Source organism: Scardinius erythrophthalmus (genome assembly GCF_964197995.2).
Source record: "Scardinius erythrophthalmus genome assembly, chromosome: 11".
NCBI lineage: Eukaryota > Metazoa > Chordata > Actinopteri > Cypriniformes > Leuciscidae > Scardinius > Scardinius erythrophthalmus.
This window is the reverse complement of record NC_138231.1, coordinates 30,238,208-30,262,798: the sequence shown is the minus strand read 5'-3', so window position 1 is coordinate 30,262,798 and position 24,591 is coordinate 30,238,208. Positions and strand designations below refer to the sequence as shown.

Below are 24,591 nucleotides of genomic sequence, written 5' to 3'. Positions count from 1 at the left end.
GGGGTCTCAGAGGACGAGGAGGCCACCCCCCCCCCCCTGGCGTTCCCCAGGCTAGCACCCACGCGGCCTTGCCTCAGTCCATCCTCCTGGAAGTTTGTGAGCGAGCGGCTGCTCGCCTCAACATTAAGTGGCCGGCTCCACAGAGCGCCACTGACCAGGAGAGGGATATTTATGACGGGAAAGTGTTGGGACCCCCTCCCGGTCCGAGGAAACAACTCTTCCCCGTCCTTCCAGTGTGCGCGAAGCACATGAGGCACAATTGGAGTGACCAATTGAGGTGAAGCCTTGAGGTGAACGATATGGCAGCTCATGGTATGGGTGACCCTTCCATCGCCAGGCATCTTAACCCCGCTCAGGGTGGGCTGCTCGCTCCCCCCAAGCCGGTCCTGCCCAACAAGATGGACCACTTTTCTGCCTCAGTTCACCAGGCCGCATACAAGTCCTCAGCCTTGGCTGTCAGGGCCCTGAACGTTTCTTCACTACTCTCCGCTTACCAGGCAGAGATTTTGGACGAATTAGGGCAACAGCTGGAAAAGGGAACTCCTTCTATACCCTTGTGGAAGGAGACCCTCACGGTGAACGACCTCGTCCTCCGTAACGCTCGGCAGGCCGTCCAAGCCTGCGGGCGCTCTATGGCACTTTCTGTGGTGGGAGAGCACGCGCTCTGGCTTAACCTGTTGGGCCTTCCTGACAGCGAGAAGCGGCGCATCGCGGGCACGTCGGTGGAGCCCGGCCGGTCTCTCTTTGGCCCCGCCATCGCATTGATGCAACAACGGTGTGACAACAAAAAGGAGGATGAGGCCTTCAAGTTATGCCTTCTAGTAAGGCGGCCCCACGCCAGGCACCCCCTGCGCGGTTGCCTAACCCACCTGCCATGAGACGACATTTCCACCAGGCCCACCCCCCGCGCCATAAAACAGAACGACTGGTTCACATCGGTCGACCTGAAAGATGCTTTCTTCCATATAAGCATTTATCCGCCACACTGGAAGTTTCTTCCTTTCGCCTACCAGGGCACGTTACGAATTCACAGTTCTGCCGTTTGGGCTCAGTCTAAGCCCCCGGTGTTTCTGTCTGTGTGCGGAGGCGGGCTTAGCACCCATGAGAATGTCAGGTCTGAGGATTCTGACATACATAGACGATTGGCTCATTATAGCCGAATCGAAGGAGAAAGTGTTGCAGGACACCTGCCGTGTGCTCACGCACATCACATCTCTCGGGTTCAGAGTGAATGTGAGCAAGAGCAATTTTACACCCAGTCAGAATGTCATTTTCATGGGCTTGGAGTTGAACTCAGTCTCCATGCGAGCGCATCTCTCTCAAGAGCGCGTTCTCTCTCTAATGAACTGTCTGTCGCAGTTCAGAGAGGGGGCGAAAGTACAATATCGCACATGCCTTAGGCTGCAGGGTCTTATGGCTTCATCCATCCAGGTTGTGCCGCTAGGACTCCTGAGAATGAGAGTGTTCATGAAATGGGTTTTGTCACTACATTTCAGCCCGACGCGCGATCTTTGCCACTCTGTAATAGTGACGCGCGCCTGCTCGGCATCCTTGCGCCACTGGAAGAGCGCAGACTTTTACGCACAGGGAACCCCTCTGGGGACGGTTATGATGCGGAAAGTTGTGACGACAGATGTGTCCTTAACAGGCTGGGGTGCCACCCAGGAGGGCAGAATGGTGAACGGTCTGTGGCCGAGCAGACTACGTTCAGCGCACATAAATTATTTAGAGCTTATGACTGTATGGAAAGCTCTGAATCATTTTCTGCCTCGCCTGCAGGGACATCATGTGCTCGTACGCTGCGACAATACCACGGCAGTGGCTTATATCAACCGTCAGGGCGGCGTGCGCTCGTCAAAACTTCACGCTCTAGCTTACAAGCTTTTGGTGTGGAGCAGACGGGTTTTCCTGTCATTCCGGGCATTCTAAACCGAGGCGCGGATCTTCTATCGAGGGGAAACCCAATCTACGGAGATTGGCGCCTTCACCCGCAGATAGTGAATATGTTATGGATGAGATTCGGACAGGCAACCGTAGATCTATTCACCTCGCGCGAAAACTACCATTGTCCTATGTTCTTCTCGCTAAAGGACATGGACGCGCCCCTCGGGGTAGATGTATGCTGTATGCTTTTCCTCCCCTGTGCCTGATAATTCCCACACTGGCCAGGGTGAGAGAGCAGGGCCTGTCTCTCATTCTGACAGCACCCAGGTGGCCCAAAGCACCATGGCTGGGGGAGATAATCCCTCTGTTATATGCTGTTATATGGCGCCTCCCCCCCCGCACGGACCTATTGTCCCAAGCGAACAGGGAGATTTATCACCCGCACCCGGACAGGGTGGCTCTCTGGGCCTGGCCTGTGAGAGGACGAACCTAAGCGCATTGGGGCTTTCGCCGCATGTGATTGCTACTATACAGAATGCCAGGGCCGTTTCTACGTGGTCCTTGTATGGCTGTAAGTGGCAAGTGTTCGAAGGGTGGTGTGATGGGCGTGGTCTCACATCTTATCAGTGCTCAGTTCCTGATATTTTGTGTTTCCTTCAAGACCTCATGGAAAAAGGGAGGTCTTTTTCCACAATTAAGGTCTACTTGGCTGCGATTTCGGCCTGTCATGTGGGTTTTGAGGGCTCAACAATCGGACAGCATCCTCTAATCCGCAGATTTATGAAGGGTGCCCGTCGTTCTTTGCCAGTCGTCAGGAGAACTGTTCCTGAGTGGGACCTCTCCATGGTGCTGGAGGCTCTGTCTCAATATCCTTTGAGCCTCTTGGAAGTATTTCCCTAAAGCTGCTGTCTTTTAAGACAGCTTTGCTCTTGGCCTTGGCATCAGCTAAACGTGTCAGTGAGCTACATGCACTCTTGGTTCATCCCTCGTGCACTGAATTCTCTCTTAGTGGAGATGAGGTTTCGCTTAAGCCTAATCTGGCCTTCATGCCGAAGTGCTTCCCTGCGTTCACTTCAGAGGTGTTGGAGCTGTCCGCTTTTCACCCTCCACCTTTTTCCTCCCCGGAGGATGAGAGGCTAAATGCTCTGTGTCCCGTCCTTGCTTTACAGACATATATGACCAGGACCAGTGCTTTCCGGAAGAGTGACCAGCTCTTTATTTCATGGGCGCCCCCTCATAGAGGGAGTCCCATATCTAAACAACGCCTCTCACATTGGCTTGTGAATGCTATAGCTTTGGCTTATGAATCAAAGGGAGTGCAGCCCCCAGGGGACATCAGAGCTCATTCCACGAGGGGCATAGCCGCCTCTTGGGCTTTGTTTAGGGGAGTGTCACTGCAGGACATCTACTCTGCTGCCAGTTGGGCTTCTCCTCATACCTTTGTGCGTTACTACCGGCTGGATGTCACCAGTATCTCGGTAGCACATTCGGTTTTAGGGGTGGGGTCTTCTTAGCCCTTCCCTGCAACCCCGTTGGAAGTAACAAATAGGAGTGAATGGGCCGGCAGGCCATGCACATTCCTGTCACCAAGCATGCATTTCCATTCCTTTTCTGGGTGTATTTATATGCACATTGGTGTTGCTGGGGTTATTATCATGTGTGTGCTGCATACATGTTTCATGTCCTGCATGTGCACAGCAGTCATGTGTGTGCATCAGGATTGCAGGTTCATGATTATGGGACGTATCAGGCACCGCCTCCCTGGGGCGACCATCCTTCTCTGGCTTTCAGAACCTCACTGTGAGTGTATTGGGCAATCAGGGAGCTGTCCATGGTCTCTCCCATAGGTGGATCTTGAACATAAGATGATGAAAGAGAACAATAAGTTACCCTGTCGTAACCCCGGTTCTCTGAAACATCGAGTGGAGAGATCCACCAGCTTTGCCCCGCTTGCCACACGAGAAGCGAATATAGCCTACATACTGGAGAATAGCAGCCGTTACCCTCTTTTCGAAACTTTCCCCTAATGGGATTCTTCGGGGCTTTTTTTCCCCTTACTCAGGACATATTGAGGATACAAAATCAGTTGAGTTTGCTTCTGTTGCAATTTGTTCAAGGTTGACTCCCATTTTGGCTTAAAATGACTGGACTATTAGCAAACTGGCAGCTCCAGTAAGTAGTAATGAAAAGATTTATTTTGAACTCTGTCATGGAAACTAGCCTGTATAAACCTCAGTTAAACAATTTAATAATAAATTAAAAAGGAATTTACCTCTATGATACTACGCTGTTCCCACATTGGACCAGCGGTTTGTGCAGCGCCACTACATCAGTTGTACACTCGTTATTGCAGTGCATTATGGGATTGAATGAGTGCACTCAATATAACATCCACTATGATTTCGGACACCACTACAAATGGCTGTCCCGTCAAATAGTGCCCTATTTTTTTCAGTTTACAGCGTGGAACAACAAAATTCGAACACAACAATAAGTATTAAAAATACATAGGCTAAATATAAAGAATAGTTAAAGAAAACACTTCACCAACACCATAGCACAAAACAAAAACAGAACTAGACAGAAACTAAAAATAAACGAGAATGGAAAAAAAGAAAGAAAGAGGGCATTACTTAAATTAAAAGAAATTTAAACTTAAGGTAAAAAGTTTGTAGGTCGTGCAAATTGTACAAGTTCTGAGTGCTTTTGGGTTAAGTCAAGAGAATTGAAATTTTAATCAAGTAATATTTAATCTTGTGTAAGAATACCAAGAAAATATGTTTACAGTTTGAAAATTATAAAGCAGGCATTTGAATCCGCTTCCAAAAAAATCCAAAATCCTATTTAAGGCGATTTCGGACACATCCATATTATGATGGGCGCTTTTCGGGCACTGCTTCATGAAACTTCAGAAAATAGATTTGCTCTAATTGACATTTGGAGGCACAAAAAAAAAAAAAAAAAAAAAAAAAAAAAAAAGGTTTGTGGTTTACTGGTCTAGTAACTCTGGGCCGCTGAAATCAAAGATAAACTTCTGGGTTATCTGTTGTCTGATCATAAATGCATACTTCTGTCATTTGACATTTCCTCTTCTCATTCAAGATCACACAGTTCCGGAAGTTAAATTCTGCTTTATTAGAGGATTAGGATGTTTGTGTGATATCTTAGTATCAAAGTAGGCTAATTGCGTTACTTAGTTACTTTTTATGGAGCGTAATGCATTAGGCTACGTTACTTTTGCTTTATTTTTTTCTCACCTTGGCTGCGCTTGTTTTTTTTTTTTTTTACTTTTTCTCACCTGGGCTGGGCTTGTTTATTTTTTCATTAAAAAAGAAAATAAAATTATATTTATGGCAAATGTAAAGGCCATTTCAGACCAAAAGTGAAACGAATCAACCTCAGGCTAAAGGAAATGCAAATTCCCAACTGTACAGTAGAGGGCGCAGCTCAAACAAACCTTTCAGCTGAGCTGGACTGCAGAATACACCAGCTAAATTCATGTATATATGCGACTCCAGAAACCTCTTCAGTAATAATAAAGATGCCAGACGTTTTGAATCATTGATATTTTATTGTGTTTCTCCTCAGAGGGTCAGTCTGGTAGCTGAGCCCATCTCTTACAGGAATGAGAAGAGTTTCACTAACATCTCGTCTTCTCTCACACATCTACCCACAGCACATACACACCTTAGTAAACTATCACAAACTGGTTAATGTGATGCGTATATGACCGCCCTTTGTGACGATTACACATGATTATGGTGATACACTCACATGAACATCTAGTGTGTGTTTTTTAAGTTACAGTTAGTGTGGCATGGACGTCACAATTAGTTTGGCATGGCATCAGGGGAACTAGGAGAGCAGGATTTGAGCAGGCAGGAATCTGTGCGCTCTGGACTGTCTCTCTCTCTCTCTCTCTCTCTCTCTCTCTCTCTCTCCAGGCAGATCAGCAAGCACTAGTGACATTCACAACGATAACTGCAAAACAGCCACAAGTTAGAGGCAATATCAGACACAAGAAGACTCTGGGCAGATGTGTGACAGTTGTCTGTTTACCTGCTCTGTCTCACTGGTAGAATTTGATCTCGGCGTCCACGCAGTCAAAGAACAGATCCCCGAGCTCCTGGCCCTGTATCTCCCCCTTAAGCATGGCCTCGATTTCCTCAAGACACTGAGACTCCAGGTATCTCATAGTCTCCTGTAGAGAGACTCCAGCATCCTGACACACACACACACACACACACACACACACACGTTTTTATATCATTATGCAGACTTTCCATAGACATGATTTTTAAAAAGTTTTATTCATAGGCTCAAACTGAGCAAAAATATGGCAAAAATATAAAAAGAAATCAATTCGATATTTATATATAACAGTACAGTTTCATATATGATTATATCATATATTCATATATTATAGAAATATGATTATAAAACGAAGCATTCGAAAATATCATCTTATTCAGACGATTTAAACAAATAAATAAACGCTCCTCAGAAGCCTCTAACATTTTTTTTTTTTTTTTTTTTTTATGAAGTATGGATAATCAAGTCAGCATATGCTGTGTCAGTCCAGTAAGTGTTCATCTTAAAATATTACTAACAATGTAACATGTATTCTTACATTTACTTTCAAAAGAATTATTAAAGATTCCACAGCAAAAAACCATGACCATCATGAAACACGGCCTGAAGGGGGACATTTTTACAATTGTACTAAAAGGCTTTTTACTTGCTACAAAAGTATGAACTATCAATCAATAGGCATGTAGTAGAGTGTACAACAGGTTTTTCAGATCATGTTAATTATTTAAAGCCCTTCGAAAGAGTTTCTTTCCTCTGTTGAACACAAAAATAGATATTTTGAAGAATGTCAGTAACCAAACAGTTGGTAGACGCCATTGACTTCCATTCTATATATTAAAAAAAAGATTAAATTTGCATACCAACATTCTTTAAAATATCTTCTTTTGTGTTCAGCAGAAGAAAGAAATTCAGACAGGTTTGGAACAGTGTGTAAATGATGACTTTCTGGGTGAACTAACCCTTTAAATGTTCAAAAGCGCAATAAACAAACCAAAAAGCATTTTAGCAAGAATTGTTTGTTTCTTTCTCAGACTTACAGGGCTGGTCAGTGCCGTCTGGTGGGCTTTGTACAGCTCGTGTTTCCGGTCCACCTGGTGCTGGAATCGAGGCTGTGTCCTGACAGGATCGTCTGGGCCGTACTGCGGAGACATCACCATGTTGACGGTCCTCATGCTCTCGGTGAAGATAAAAGGCTTGAATACAGATCTGCGAGAGAAGGAGAAGTGTGATGCGTCCACTAGAGGTCTTCAGAGGTCCACTTGGATCCAAAAACCTGAGAGACCCGAGTGGGTTTGGGTCCAAAACTTCAGATCTGATATTAGCAGGTATTTAGATATTTAAAATAAATGTGCTTTTATTTGACCAAACAGACACGAGAAGACTTAAATGATTTTAAGTATGTCAAATTTCCACTATTCGTTCCAAAACAAATACATATTAAATAATTCTTCGAAACGATGTACTGTTGCCTGATCGATTACAGAAAACCATCTAAATGCAGTTGATGCCAAAAATAATCAACTAAATCAAATGAACCCAAATTAAACTGTATATTTTCTTGTTTTTCCTCAAACAAAACAATTTGCGAAAATCCACGGAAAACATATCCTTTTACATTTTTGACAAGCATAAAGTATTGGCTACATGGGTTAAAAACGTAGCTAATGTAGAAGTTACGAAGAAGGATCGGAAAATTAATTGCGTTTAATTTTATCGGGTTTGTTTCGGGTTTTTAAAATTTATATATGCATGTCTAGTTCGGGTAAGAACTAGGAAGTGACTCGGGTCGGGTACAGATTTTAGGACCCGTCCTCCTTGATCTTTCAGGGCCACACCTGGAAGGGTCGGGTGTAGCAGTGAGGAAGTGAACGCAGGGCACGTCTGGGTTGCGCGGGAGGATGGACACCATGCTGCCTGTGGTACGGAAGCCCTCAGAGTCCATACAGATCCCGCTGGCCTTGTCCCTCAGGATGCTCATCATCACCTCTGCCGTCACAGAGCCTGTGCAGAGCGACAGGGGGCGCTTATTTAGACTTATGCTCTAAAACAAACATTCTCTCAAATACGGTAGTACTTGTCGCATCGTTCAATATAAACGCTACATAATTCATACATACACCACAAATACACTGTATAATAAAACATTATAAATTAATAGAAATTGAAAAGAAGTCAAAATAGTATAATTATATCAGGCATAATATAATTTTGTTTTGTCCATGCCTTCCACTAATAATTGCTAAAAAAATAAATACAATGACTGTAAATGCAGTTTACAACAGTAGATGGCGGTATTCAACATACTCTTCAAAATACCAAACGAACACAGCATTCAGGCTTCCCGTTCTAAACACAACCCCACTCCTCCTCAGTCCCGATGCCAGGGGAAAGCAAACGTACCGTCGTGCTGCTGGAGCAGGGCTGTGCCGCCCGTGTAGCGCTGCTTGGCCATTTCCATCCTCGCGGGGGGGTTGTCAGGACTGAAGACAGCGCTGAAGCTGAACTCCCCCTCACCGCTCCACCAGCCCTGAGCCTGGGCCGCACCGCGCAGATCCGGATGCTCCGCTGAGATCTCTGTGCCTATCGTCAGCTGGTTAGAGATGTTCTTTACTCCCTCTGGCAAAACAAATCACATCCCGTTTATTTTTAGAGACGGATTATTTAGATAATAGACTTTTCATAGAGATTTATCATCCTGATATATAATTCCAAAAAACAGTGGGGTGCAAAAGTCTAAGGCCACATTGGAAATCTGGGATTCAAAATCTAATACAGCCTGTAATTAAAGATTTAAGATTTTGAAAATGTTAAAACAAAGGAACATTACTAATCAAATATATTTGAAAATGTATATTAATTATTTTTCATTTATATTAAAAATATTTAGAATTTTTTACATCAACTTGTCCTCACATTAAAATTCTCACATATGTTATTCTGATTTATCTATACAGTATGTATATATATATATATATATATATATTAGGGGTGTGCATTGGCACTGCCCTCACGATTCGATTCGATTACGATTCACCAGGTAACGATTCGATTCAATTCGATTCTACGATGCATTGCGATGCATCAAAATTCTACTGCACACAACAAGGCAAAATTTTCATCATTCATGAGGCAATACAAGCAGTCAGATATTGAACAACAGATTTTATTGGCTGCTATGTGTGTATTATCACTCTCCTGTATCTTTGACATAAATGTCATTAAATAAAATAAAATTGAATGGTTCAGGGTATTGAATATGGCATTTTCAAACCTGAAAAAGAAAGCATAAATCACTGCTTTCAATGCTTTGAATGAGAAATGTTTCTCTTCTCTCTGATTGAGAACCATTTGAAATTAAATTTCAACTTTATTGTCCAACTCAAGGACAGAAAATAAACAGTGTAGGGGTGTAACGGTTCAATACGATACACTTGTGTCACGGTTCGGTACGTTTTCGATACAGCAAAAAGAAAGAAATGCCAGAGAAATTTCCTTGATTTTTTTTTATTCTTTTTTTATTAGAGCTAACATCATAAAGTATGACATTTTTTTCTTTGAGCAATGATCGAGCTATAATTGACTCTTCTTATGAGCATATAAAACAAAACTCCTTGGAAAAAATTTTATTTTGTGCTTATAAACAAATGTTTATTTTAGTTCAGATTAACATTTGAGGGCAGCAATGTTATTCATAATGTCGAAATAAATCCAACATAACGTTACTTGAAAGCATTATAGCCTGTACTATTCCTGCCAAACTTCCAAAGTTGCAGTTAGTGTTATACTACAGTAAATCCATGGTGAATATTGCTGATCTGTGGACACTGGATTGTTCATTCATGTCACAATGAACCACGTCAGCGCTGTTTGATCCGTTAATAACGGAGAAATGTGAATGTTTCTCACTAGATCTCGCAGCGATGTTATTACTTTAGTGGCGAGTTCAAATGCTTTCTTTACTGGATCTCTAGCGCTGTGTAGTAGCTTATAAGATCGGCTCGCGCTGCGTTGGTCCAAACTGATAAACAGTCCGTCACGAGTAGCTCAGTTTCGTTCCGCTTACATTGCGTTTGCCATTTGATGTTGTGGTCGCGCCAGCGTCTACATTATGAGCGCGCTCGCGACGCGCTTACATTTGAAATAACCGTTCGGTTTGAAAATGCGTGCCTTGTACCGAACGGTTTAATACGAATACGCGTACCGTTACACCCCTAAAACAGTGACATAATCGATTATGGCACTTTGCCGCATCGATGCTGAATCGTGCATGCCCCGCATTGCGATGCATCGCCGAATCGATTATTGTTGACACCACTAATATATATATATATATATATATATATATATATATATATATATATATATATATATACATACAATATATATATATATATATATATATATATATATATATATATATATATATATATATATATATATATATATATATACAACATACATATATACAGGGCTTGACATTAACTTTTTTTGCTCACTAGCCAATGTGGCTAGTGGTTTTCCAAAGTTACTAGCCACACAGCATTTTTACGAGCCACATTTTTGTTTTTGTGAAATTACCTGATAAAAGTTGACTATGGCGTGCTAAAATTTACTTGAACTAGATTTACAATCCTTTTAAATGTAAAACCACTGTACTCACCCAAATCAAGACTACATAAATATATAACAATACAGGTCATTATCATTATGACTCCTTTTTTAAAAATAAAACCATGTATTATGTATTATATGTCGCCACATAGCTCCACACCGGCATGCGACGTAACTCCAGCAGGGCATGCAGCTAACTGTCTCTTTATTTCTGTGTTGTCGGTCACAAGCGCGCAAGCGCAAGGCAACACTGTGTGCATGTAATACTCATTAGGGCTGTCAAAATTGCTCAAAAATGACGTTCGAACATTCCCTCTAAAAAAAAAAAATACTATTCGAACTATTCGAACATCTGGTTGCGCATTTTGTCAATGACGCGCATTATGTCAATAACAGGACAAATTAATACAAAGAGACATAACTACTTGTATAGGTAGTTTATTTAAGTTTAAACATATTTGACAACGTATTACCTACACAAAAACAAGTAAATCCACTAATGGCCAAGACCGCAGACCCCACTCTCACTCGTTTACGCGCGTCTGGAGGTCTTGCGGCGCGAATGAGGCGTCACGCTCTCTGTGCATAACGGTTTAAATGAACAACAACAATAAGCAAATGTTGAGTGCTGATCAAGAGTTTTGTGCAAGCAATTTAAGGTCGCGACTCTTATATAGCAGGCTTCATTCAGTGATTGAAACAAATATTATTTACAATAATTTAAGTTTTACAGTATATAGAACCGACATGAACGCTCCGAGCGAGCTGTGCTGTGGTAAACATGGAACTTTTGCTTGACATGAAACGGTAAATAATCAAACCAGTGCACGCCTGCAGTGCATGAAACTACTGTATCTAACCTACCTTATTCATGCAATATCTATTCAGTCAATACAGTAGCCTACACTTTAGTAATGTTTCTGTTTAACGTTAACACTTCTTCCTGTTACCTGTCCCTAACCCCTCAGGCAGCGCGCCCACACACAAAGCAGACAGCCGCGCCTCTGCTACCGCGGGTGTTTTTCCACATTCGAATATTCATTTTCACCTTCGAAATTCTTTTTAAAACTATTCGAATATATATTCGAATTTAGAATATTCGTTGATAGCCCTATGGGAGTTGTAGTGTCGTAGTGTCACACTTATTTCAGATGCGTTTTGAAAAGACTACAATTATTCAACCTGCCAAAGTGGCTAGTTGGAGTGACTATGTTACCCGCCACGAGCAAAATCCACCCGCATTTGGCGGGTTGGCGGGTGTTAATGTCAAGCCCTGCATATATATATATACACATTTAACGCACGCGCCTCAGACCTATGTAGTTCATCTTACATTTCATACAGTTGATTGGTGACGAACATGATACAGGGCAAAAACACACTGCATGATGCAGTGCAGTTAGAACGCCCCTAAAATGTAAGATATTGGGACAAATCCAATAATTCCAAATTAATAAAAACCCATTAATACCCAACAAAACAGTCTGTAAATCTAAATACCAATTCAGATGCAAAAAAAAAAAAAAAAAACATAGGGTTTTTTTTTTGGAGCCTAAAAGTTTATGTGTAATAAATTCCATGTTGAATCAAATTAAATATTTATTTTTAAAGCTACTTTTTGTAATGTCTATTTGTTGCTTTTCTCATTTAACACAATAATGACTTTAAATTATCTTATGGGGGGTGATTTCTCAGCCAAAACTGATATATTTATATAATTTTTTTTACATAAACCTTTTATCACACTTGAACTTAATTGTTATTCATATATATATATATATATATATATATATATATATATATATATATTGATATTCATATATATACATATATATATATATTAAAAAATACTATAAAATATACTATACTAAATATATACAATATATTAAAAAATAAAAATAAATATTTAAAATATTTATTTAAAAAAACGTAAAAAAAATTATATCTGTTATATTTGTATAATCAACTAAATCAAATGACCTGATTAATTAATTTTTATATATGTATATAAAATGCACATTTACACACACTGAATACACATACATATTTATACATACAATATAAATATTAATTAATTAATCAGTTAATTTGATTTAGTTGACTATATAAATATAACAGATATAAAAGTTTTTTTTTAAAGTACATATTAACATTTATTACCTTTTTATTTAACCTTTTATTACAATATCAACTTTTAATTCATATTATAATTACTTATAATCAGTCTTGACTTTCAACCAGAATAAAACGTAAATGTTTTTCATTTTTAGAGCTTGTCAAACACATCGAGTGAGAAAAACAAACCGTATAAAAACACATTCACCAGTGACTTTCTGTGCAGCCCACAGTTTCCCAGCAGTCTCTAGCACCCAGGCTTCTAGTCGGTCCACTAGTAAGAAGGTGTTGTGGTAACTAAAGGGTTCTGCAGTTTCCCTACAGCCTCCGCCCTGACCGTACTGCTCCAGCAGACCTGTGATCACATTCAGAGCGGCCCATGCACTCTCGCCACGCTCCAGACCCAGCCTGAACACACATAACACACATATATATATTAGGGGTTTCATCAACTAGTCGACTAGTTGACTAGTCGACTGTCACAACCACTAGTCGGCGCTGTCGGCCCTAATCGACTAGTCGGAAACAAAATGGCGTCAGGCGTTGAGGTACCTATGCGTCCAAAACGGTCAAGGTCATCCTATGTGTGAAAATACTTAACAGAAAATGTAGACACATCCACCGTTACCTGTAAGTTATGTAAAGCAGTGCTAAAATACAATAGCAATACGTCTGCAATGGATAATCATCTTAGGATGAAACACCCACTGCCAACAGCAACCATTCGTGGCAATGACGCTGGTTTTCATCGACTGAAGCGAGACCAGCTCGAGGCGCGGGCGCGAGCACGGCAGGTTACGCAATACTCGTTCTCTCTAGAAGAGGGAACCGAGGTTACGTTAGGTAAAATATTGGCCTATACATGTTTAAATGATATTTGCTTAAAGATGCAATGAAAAATGTAGTTAAAACTATATGCAAAACTCAGAGTTGTGATGTTGACAATGTTATTGTCTGAGGCTAGCCATGTGGCAATGTTTATCTGCAACGTTCGCTGATGCGCGTGGTGTGGCGCGGTTCATAACAAGAATGTTTTAATTACAAGAATGTTTTAAATGAATGCTGCTGTTTTTGTATTAACACATGTTGATGAAAAGAATAACTGATGAATTTATTTACTATGTTATTTCTGAATTTCAAAAATACATTTCCAATGATTCACCAGAACTCCTTCCTCTGTGTCTTCCTTAACAATGCTCAATGCGTTAATGCGTCAATTTAATGAATAAATAAAAATGCAAAACTAGTCAACTAGCAAAAACCAGTAGTTGTGAAACCCCTAATATATATATATATATATATATAAATCTGGTCAATCAATTTTAAGGCTAGAAAACTAGAAGATAAAAGATGTTTGGTTGTTTTGGGCTCACCGAACCAGGTCCATTCCCAGCAGAGCTTCTTCTGGATTCACAGGCTCCTTGGTCCAGACCGCCTCGTTCCCAATACACACCCCGTGTTCATTAGCCCCCATCTCAGCCCCCCAGAGCCAGGCCGGTCTGCTCAGCACAACTGCATGAGTGTGCTCTACTTGAGGGATGGAAACGTATGTGCACTATATGGAAAAGAGAATCACCTGTAAATCATCTATTGTTTGATTTTGTTCAATACATCATCACATATTTGGGGGGCAAATATGACACTGCAAATGGTGAAATATTCACAAAGGGTTTTAAAACAAATATTATGCATTTTTGATGAAATGTAATTAACTTGAAAAATCAATTCACCTCCAGTGTAGAGCCAGGAGCGTGTGAGGACGCAGGGTAATACACCACCTCCTGCACCTCATCTCTCGGCCGGTCAGAGTTCTTACCAAATATCACGTAATCTTCTTTTGAACCCGGAGGCAGAGATACAAAACAGTCACATGACCGAGGCGGTTCAGCCATCCTGTATCAAATCAATAAGGATCAATGCAGTGGATCAGATTCAAATGGCAACAACATACTCAGATGCAATGGAAAGATTAACATGATGGAAAATGGACTGTTACATTATGGCATACACAGGCTTAGGCTTATAGATTGCTAGTCAAAAAAGCTAAAAAGAAAATTGGACAATAATAATAATAATTCGAAACTGATCATTTAAATATTCTGTAACACTTTACAACAAGGTTCATTAGTTAATGTATTAACTAACATTAACTAACCATGAGCAATACATTTGTTACAGTATTAGTTAATCTTTGTTAATGTTAGTTAATTAAAAAGCTGTTCGTTGTTAGTTCACTAACAGGATTTTATTAAAGTATTAGTAAATGTTGAAATTAGCATTGACAAAGAGTAATAAACGCTGTATACGTGCAGCTCATGTTCATGTTAACTAATGTAGTTAACTAATGTTAACTAACGAACCTTATTGTTAAGTGTTACCAAATACACAATTTATTTGAATGCATTCATAAAACATGAAAAATATTTGGGATAGTGACATATTTAGCAATATTTCAATATTTATTACTTAAACATTGCAAAAATATTCCAAATATCAAACTGTAATGGTAATATATTCCATTCAGACACAATGATAAACCATTTCACTAACAGAAACAGAATTTCTTTTAAACATTTGATTAGGATAAATGATTTTGAATGGTAAAAATCCATGTTGAGTTTGATTATGCAGGCTTGTGGTCAAGGGTCATTTTCACTGGGTTCTTCTAGTGACCACTAACCACTGCGCATTGAGAAACTCTCAAAGTGTGGTTCGTTGTTGGCTTGATAATACTAATACTAATACTAATACTAATACTAGTAATACTACAACTACTAACTTACGTCTACTAATAATAATACATTTATGCAATACATAAAACCAAATATTCAAAGAAGTACATCTGAAAATTCGAAACTGAAATGTCTACATGAGAAAGCAGGGATGAGCAATCATATGATGTTTCGTGCATGAATGTAAAGCTTGTGCAGAAGTAGTGAGTGATTGAAGAAGAGTCCTGCACTGATAGAGGAGTGCTGAGGAAGGATTACTGTAGTGCTGCTGCTGGACAGAGATACACGGCTTATCGCCTGACCTCCATTTCACAGACTCCTCAGCTCCGATCTTCAGTTGCAGAACAGTCAAAAGCTGCTTTTAAGCACTCATAAGAGCAGAATGCGGTGTTTTATAGGAGATGATTTTAATATCTGAAAGACTAATGGCCTGTGTGTCTGATAATGGATAATCTATATGAATATCTAAGTCGTGCATCAAAAGTAACGCGTGACATTCACGTGCACGCTTTAATTGAGTTTTAGTAGTGCTACTCTAATTATCTAGCACACGTACGAGAGTATTTGACGAAGTTATTATTACCTTAATAAGCTCCAGTTCGGTCAGCGAGCCTGTGAGAGGCAGGGCTGAGACAGATCAACCTGCTAATGCTGCTGCTGCGGCAACACACTTCAAAATAAAAGCCCCTTGCAACGCTTCGACTCGGACATTAATAAGCTTGATATGTGATAGGCAGAGCTGAGAATGATCAATCTGCTACTGCAGACACTTCAAAATAAAAGTCATCTGACGCCACCCAACTCGTTAAAAATGTACACACATTATTACATTAACCAGAAATGTTGCAACAGCGAAGTGTTTTGAAGAAAACATTATAAGGACACGTAATTGACATAATAAATGACAAATATTCCAGCTCAACTGAACTATTTTGTATGGCCATTTATACATACATACATGCATCTATTTTTTACAGAATACATTCTATAAAAATATATTACAACTACTACAAACCAAGAATTTAACATTTTCTTTTGTTTCTAAAAAATAAAAATCTAACTTAAATAATATCCAAAAATTATTAGAAATATTGATCTTTTTCCTGGCATTTCTTAGGAAATGTGGATACAAATCAAGTACAAATCTCATTGTATATCTTGGCACAGCATTTGGACATCACTATAGGTTAGGTCTAAGAAATAATTTACAAAACTATTTATAAATGTTATCCAGTAAATGCAGCCATTAGGAGATATATTCATACTGTTGGTGATAATGTACTTTTTTTTGTAACACATCATTTGAAGGTATTGAACATTCATTTTTTGTTGCCCTTTTCTTTTTGGACTGATTTTAAAATACTCTTAATTTAGAACCTCTTGACATTTTACTTTGTTTTCAAAACCCATATTTTTCTGAGAAATAAAAGTACATTATTAAAGGGGGGGTGAAATGTTATTTCAGTTTTTTACACTGTTAAAGGAGAACTTGGTAACTTTTTTAACTTAATAAAACTGTCTAGAAATCATTTGGATGGTTAAACAACCTGTTCTGGTGATATTGGTGACTTTCCCCGCTCCCCCCAGCGTTCCCAGGCGGAAAACCAACCTTGCAACTTGGGGACTACCGTCCCGGCAAAATAGAAATTGAAAGTCTCGTGAGAAGCGAGAACGAGAACGAGCGCGAAACACGAATCGCTTTACGGCAATTCAACATAAACACACACGCGTATGATGTATTACCAGATTACCCACCTCGGTAGACAAAGCTCCACACGATTCAGTTGGCTTGCTCCGATCAAAACAAACGCACATGAGCAGCGGTAGAGAGGGGGAGGAGGCCGCAGCAAGTGAGTTTTTTACGACCGTGTTGTGACATATACGCCCCCCCACAGCTGTAGGGGGAGCTCGTGGGGAAAACATGCGACAACAAAAGGGAAAATCAGCGAAGAAGTGACTAGAGTTCGCTAGAGTTGCCGAGTTCTCCTTTAAAGAGTTGGATTCCCATGCTAAACATGGACAAAGTTTCAAAAATTAAATTGTACGTTTGAAGGAGTATTTCTGTGCCAAACATTGTCCTTCCGGTTTGTCACAAGTTTCGGAAAGTTTTTTTCGAGTATGGGTCTGTGTGACGTCATCTGGGGCGGAATTTCCTGATATGGGTCCAAAGGACACTTGTGCCGGAAAGCCGCGGGCGCGCGCGCATCCGTAGACCAGAGCAAGAGAGCGAAAGCAGTTCCTCATCCAAGCGCTCTGCTCGGCTTTAGGGAAGTCAATGTCACCAAAGAAGTGTGTTTTTGGTTGCCAGGGCAAGACAACCCTGCACAGATTCCCAAAGAACCCAGCGTTAAGGGACCAGTGGATGGAGTTTGTTTTTCCAGAGCATCAACGGAGTTGTGCAAGACTGTTTGTTCCCTGCATTTCGACGATGATTGTTTTATAAACAAAGCCCAGATCGACGGATTTGCAGATCGTCTAATGCTTAAGGATCGAGCAGTCACAATGATAAAGGTTTGCGGTCGTGCGTTGGAACGGTGAGTAAAACTGTTGAACAAATGCCTCTGTGTGTTGTTAGCTCGGCGCGTTAGCACAGCTTTAGCTCCGCCCACACGGCCCACCTCCAGCCGCTCGTTTTTTTCGGGAAAGACTCGGTACAGCCTATCTTTCTTTTATAAATATAATAAAACTAAAGACTTTTTGGAGATATGAAGGATGCAATACTACTCTATAGGTACTCAAGATTAACAGGAGATTGAGTGAAAATGAGCATTTCACCCCCCCTTTAATCTTTTCATTATTTTGGCAAAGTTCTATATTCACAAAACAAAAAACTAACTCAGATTAATTCCCCATATATTACATTTTGCAATATATTGCCGATTTCACAATCTCACAATACGAGATCACAAAACAAAGCTTATAAAAACAATTTTTTTAAAAGCTTTTCAAAATCATGTAACTGCCCTAATAATACATAGCACTTTTTATCCCAGTATTTTTATTTTTTTTTACATTTATGTTCATTTTATATTTTAGTTGTTGTTATTATCCGTTTTAACTTTTATACTCTGAACTGCACCACGTCTTATATTTGCCTTGTACTTGTATGCAATTGAACTAAAAGACTCCTAAGATGTGGGCAAGTTGTGTCACTGGGCCACTGTGCTTTCATGGGTTTTAATTTTGAACTGTGACGGATTAATAAACACCGTAATAAAACCAAACACACTGAATAAAGACAGCAAAGTGTTTTATTTATAAATTCACAGTTTCTAATGGCACTACACCGATGTAGTTACAGTTAAAAAAAAAAAAAAGTCAAATACTGTGCAGTTCGTTCTCACAGACTATGAGATTTCATTTGGGCGCCACCTAGCGGACGTTTAAATAAATCAGGCATTAGCCACTAGAGGGCGCCATACTAAGAAAAGCCTGGTTCGAAAAAGCACTTGTACAAGGTGTGGAGTAAAAAAAAAAGAAGAAGAACAAGGCATGTGGAGTTCTCCAAAGTGCACAGGAGAGACACACGCTGGGGTCTCTACTCACTGGGATACTGGAACAATTCAGCTCAAAATACTCATCAACATACACACTGGTTGAGAAAAACATCCATACATAAACACAAAATCCACAAGCATATATCAATTAGCATTCAAAAATAAGGAGAAAGGTTATAAAGGGTTTCAAAGTGGAGCATGTGTCATGGAAATCACACAGAGATGGTCCATCGTACGTCATCCCAATCTTTCCCTTTTATTGAAATCGTGACGTGAATTCACAATCGAGGATAATTCACATTCTCCTAAACCCCCCAGTTTGATAAAAGGTCAATGATGGGATCATCTGCATGAAACAAAAACAATCACAATCTTAGACACCACATGAAGCACACAAGTGTGACAGAGAAACTCCACTGGGAAGTCAAATGGTCTCTTGGGTGCATTAAAACAACTATGAAAGCAGCAAACACACATACATACATAGAAAGTGTGAAAAGAGGGAGTGTGTGAGTAGAGAGGACGCTGGACACACATACAGATCATCTTTACATGTACATGACAAGCAGGACAGACCAGAGGGTTGCTTTGCTGGACATGCATTATATTCACGCAAAAAGGAGAATTTGGGCATTCTTATGATTCACCTGGAATCCAGAAACTCAAAGCTAATCCGAACAGATCCAGCGGGAAAGAGCGAATCACAGCCAGATGGGTCAAACAGATGTCATGTACGACATCTCCATGATCACATTATGAGCATTAGAACGGATATATCTGATATTTAATTTGATTTCAGAATTTATTTGGATGGAAAATAAATTCATAAATCAAATAATTTTTACAAAATAATTTAAGTCATAATCGATCAGAGTCCAGCTTTCTCAAAAGAAAAGGAAAAAAAAGGCAGTGTGCAAACTCTGGAGAAAAGGAAGATGTTGTCCGTACCACCTGTGTGTATCTGTAATAAATCTTGAGAGCTCTAACATGGAGGTTGGAGGGGCCACTGCAATATGTATGTCGATATATATGTCACATGACCGTAATCTCATAGAGCCTGGGTCACATTTAAATAAATAAATACATAAATAATTACCGCAAAAAAAAAAAAAAAAACAGATTGTCCCCTACAAACTCCTGTGTACATATAAGGTATGTGAACAAAAACAATTACAATTTCTGCATGTGTCTTTTATGACGGCTCTACTGAACATGAAGAAAATGAGCTGTAAACGTACTTGAAAAAGCTGGATACTGAGGATGAGAGACTGTGTGTGTGTGTGTGTGTGTGTGTGTGTGTGCGTGAGAGAGAGACAGTTCAGGCCCAGCCTGAACTCGTTGGTCACACTAGATGGTGAGAGAAACAGGCCATAATTTGGCTCTAAAAGAAGAAATGAAAACAGAATTAACAATGACTGGATCTGTTCTTCATTCAGCTCTGTTCACTGGATTGAAGCCCTGTGCTAAGTGACATCACTGGTCCCACAAACCAACCACAGACAACGACTGGTGCAGAGTCACGCACACTCGCATGTACAAGAATTTCATTTCGAACGAAGGAGGAAGAGTGAGCAGAGCGTGAGCGTTAAAGGGACAGTGAAAGCGGTCATGTTAGTGTAAAGAAAGAGGTTGAATGATGCGGGGCCGCCGGCATTGACAGGTCACATGGTCATGGTGATGCAACGCCACATCTACATAAGATATGAGAACATCAAGTCAAGACTCATTCATACTTGCGAATGTTTATCAGTCATAATATTCCGTAGAAGAATAATAATAAAAAAAAAACTTAAAGGGAATAACGAAAACAATCCTGAATGGATAAAAAAGGCACATAACCAAAGTTCTGTGAACCAGGATGTAGTGAAGATGGCGTCAGGATCGCCACTGACAATAAATCTCAAAACGACGGTGAGATGGAATAAGAAAAGGAAAGATGTCAATGTGAAAAACTCAAACTCGTCCCGTTACAGCTGTCCTTCCAAACGTGTCCTTTCCCTTCATAAGTTCCTCCAGCGCCGGCATGACGGTCACAGGAAGGGGCGAGTTCATCATCTCCTCCGGCTGCTGCTCCGCGTTCCTGGACCGCCGTCGTTTCAGAGACCTCTTCTCCATCTTGCTCTTGGTCAGCGGAGGCGCCCCGTTGCAGAGGACGGGCTCGAGTCCGTTCATCATAGGGGCGCAGCCGAAAGACTCCTCGGACAGCGTAGAAGCGGAGCTCTCCTCTGACGCACAGTCTCTGGATGAGGTGGCGGACGCGAAGCCGTTGCACGTCGACGGCAGGAAGCGAAGAGAAGGAGATGATTCGCTGTTGCACCTGGGCTCTCCGTTAACAGCTGGCACTGAGGGGACGAGCGTCTCCACTCGGTCCCCTGCTTTTGTCTTGCAGCGTTTCTTCTGAAAGACACAAAAATAGAGAGATGATTTTAAGTCTAAAGCATGCATTCAGAGAGGTATTTAAACACCTAAAGCCGCTGTAACCGTCTTTGTGCTGAGCGAGTTTGAACACGGATGAACACTTCAACAGACACTAAGAATAGAAATCAAGAAATGACAGCACAGTAATACAATCACTATGACCATGTGATGATACTCATGAGGGCAAAGAACAGAAGGGATCATTTGTGGAGAAGTTAAGGCCTGTTAACACCAAGACAATAAACATCTTCATTTTTATGAACGGCTGGTAATGTCTGTTCAGACCGACACAGAATTTTGCATGTCTTCAATGCAAAGCAGTTTTTTTTGTTTGTTTTTTTAACAGCAAGGTGTTTTAATGTCACACTGCAACAAAAAACTGGACAACCAATGAGATCCAGACTTTTGGTTTCATGACCAGAGCCGCTACGATTTCATAAAACTACAACAACTTGTCGTTCTCATGAAATATATGAGATAAAAAAAATTTCCTAAGCAACAATGAAGATAATTATTATCATTAAATAAAACCATTTTAAAAAAATTCGTAACTTGAAATAACATTTATTTCAAGTTACAATTTTTTTTTATGGTTTTATTTAATTATAATAATGTTAACTTTAATGATAATAATGTTAACTGAAATAATATAATAAATATAATATAATATAATATAATATAATATAATATAATATATAAACTTACCAAGGTAACATTTCTCATTTCCAGTAAATACAAGCAGTCATTCTTTGTTTTTTTTGGCATCGGTCTGAACAGACATACAGTACAGAAAAAAAAAGAAAACAGTAATATTGTGAAATATTATTACAACTTACAATAATGGTTTTCTATTTGAATATACTTTCAAATATAATTTTAATTTTCAACATCATTCCTCAAGTCTTCATTGTCACATGATCCTCCAGAAATCCTTCTAATATGATTTTTTATCAATGTTGGAAACAGTTGTGCTGCTTAATTTTTTTTTTATAACCTGTGATACTTTAAAAAGAACAGAATTTGTTCAAAATTGAAATCTTTTCTAACAATATAAATCTTTACCTATCAGATTCGATCAATTTAATACATCCTTGTTGAATAAAAGTATTAATTTCTTTCAAAAAAAGAAAGAAAAAAAATACTGACCCTAAACTTTTAAACAGTAGTGTATATTGTCACAAAAGGTTAATATTTCAAATAAAAGCTGTTATTTTTTAAGCTGTATAACTTTTTATTCATCAATGAATCCTGAAAAAAGTATCAAGTTATATATAAAAAATAAAATAAAAACTGTCTCCAACACTGATAATAAATCAGCATATCAGAATGATTTCTGAAGTATCATTTGCCACTGAAGACTGAAGTAATGATGCTGAAAATTCAGCTTTTAATCACAGAAATAAATAATATTTTCAAGTATATTCAAATAGAAAACCATTATTTTAAACTGTAATAATATTTCAAAATATTACATATTACAATGCAGCCTTGGTGAGCATAAAGGCCCGTTCACACCAAGCACGATAACTATAAAGATAACGATAAAGATAACTATATATGCGTCCACACCAACGACTGATAACGGTCTTTTTATTCTAAGCACGCGCTGCGGTTTCAAAGTAGCGAAAATGGATGACCTGCTAGAATGGATTCTGATTGGCTGTCAGTGTTTTACCGTTTGACAGCTGGAAAAAAAATCGTTCTGAAAGTGATCCCAACGATATCGTTCCTCATATCTTTATCGTTATAGTTGTGGTGTGAACTCTGTTATTCTTTAATATGGAGAACGATTTTTAGAATTATATCTTTATCGTTATCTTTATAGTTATCGTCCTTGATGTGAACGGGCCTTAAGATACTTCTTTCAAAAACATTACAATAGTAATGTTTGGAGTAAACAGGCCTTTACTATCAGATCTGCCAGACCAGCCACACTAGAGCTCGTGTTTAGCTTTAGGGAACTAGTTAAACCTTGACTAATCCTTAATAGTGTTGTGAATTACTCATTCATTTCTTAAATGGCTCAGTGTGGTTATTGACTAAATGAACTGATGTCCAATGTCCAACTCAAAATGAACCAAGGCACTTCAGGTTCATGAAAATGTAATCAGTGCAATTACTGATGTTTATTTGACAACATAAAAAGTGTGACATCAATCATCATTTTTGTTTCCTTTTTGTTTAGTTGAGTTTAGAACATTTTTGGTGTCAATGGAATGAGATTAATCAAATGTAATCTGAATCAGAAAATTATTCCCATCCCTAATTCTCAGTCAGCAGAGAGACGGTTAACTTCATGGCCTGTCAGAGAGACTAACTGGAAAAAGCTGCATTCCAAAGCACTCACTGCTCTTCACATTTACTGTAGGATTTCTTAAGAAACATGTGATGTAATCATGGTTCTAACTTCTTACAGACTAAAAATACAACAGTAAAACTGGAGAAAACAAGAGCTGTGAATGATTTTGAAACCCAGCTTCAGTCCCATTACTGTCATGAACACACAGCGGCCGAAACGAACTCCATACCTTTTTCTCTGGAGAAAACCTTAGAGGTTCTACAATGTACAAGTCATCAGGACCTACTAAACAGGGGAGAGAGGGGGCAGGTTAACGGAATGGTATGGCAAACAATAACACAAGCATGACAGCACTTGCAAGTAGTAGCTCAAGTCATACACTTAAAAAGTATTTCCTAGCTGTTCTTGATGGCTGAAACTGTTATTGAATTGTAATCCGCCCTGTCAAATCCTATTTCACTTGTTTCACCACCAACAAAGTCTGCATGTGGTAACCATGGCTGCAGCATTAATCGTTTGCATAATGCTGTCATTTGGACACATTTAAAAGTCAAGTTTTGATTTGCATATCTGTATATACGATAGTTAATAATCCACTAAATGTACCACATTTTCCTGTTGTTACTACTTGCAAATGTCCAACGTGTGCCAGCCAAAAGCATCATGTGCTAAAAATATCCAACCTCTGCCTTATGAACACAAACCAATGATGAGCTCACATGCTCCAACACGCACGCACACACACACACACACACACACACACACGCTGCAGCAAAACGTGAGAGGAAAAATAGCAGGGACAAAAAGAAACAAGAAGAATAGGAAGGTTCTGGCGTTTAAAGTATGGTCCGGTGTATCTGGCAGCCATTCTGGTTTTTAAACGTAAACATCACATTAGTTTCTCTTAAATGTTCTCAATAAAGCTTTCATTTGATTACAGATT

General features: G+C 39.6%; 2 protein-coding genes across 6 annotated transcripts in view; both read right to left on the bottom strand.

Moving 5' to 3' along the window:
• Positions 1-5,439: 5,439 nt before the first annotated feature.
• On the bottom strand, positions 5,440-16,123 carry scrn2 (secernin 2). Its single transcript, XM_081378720.1, has 9 exons — positions 16,018-16,123; positions 14,433-14,595; positions 14,076-14,257; positions 12,911-13,110; positions 8,377-8,592; positions 7,812-7,977; positions 7,014-7,182; positions 5,944-6,106; positions 5,440-5,865 (listed from the first exon to the last, which is right to left on the bottom strand). The coding sequence occupies exons 2-8, from the start codon at positions 14,592-14,594 to the stop codon at positions 5,954-5,956; spliced, it is 1,248 nt and encodes a 415-aa protein (XP_081234846.1). The 5' UTR covers position 14,595; positions 16,018-16,123; the 3' UTR covers positions 5,440-5,865; positions 5,944-5,953.
• A 2,546-nt stretch (positions 16,124-18,669) lies between these two features.
• suco (SUN domain containing ossification factor) overlaps positions 18,670-24,591 on the bottom strand; it is a 55,045-nt gene continuing 49,123 nt past the window's right edge. For all 5 annotated transcript variants that reach the window (XM_081378715.1, XM_081378717.1, XM_081378716.1 and 2 more), the window contains 2 exons: positions 23,878-23,933; positions 18,670-21,328 (listed from right to left, as the gene is read on the bottom strand). In XM_081378715.1, the coding sequence (XP_081234841.1) occupies positions 20,885-21,328; positions 23,878-23,933 (500 nt within the window). In that variant the 3' untranslated portion in view covers positions 18,670-20,884. The remainder of the gene's footprint in view (positions 21,329-23,877; positions 23,934-24,591) is intronic.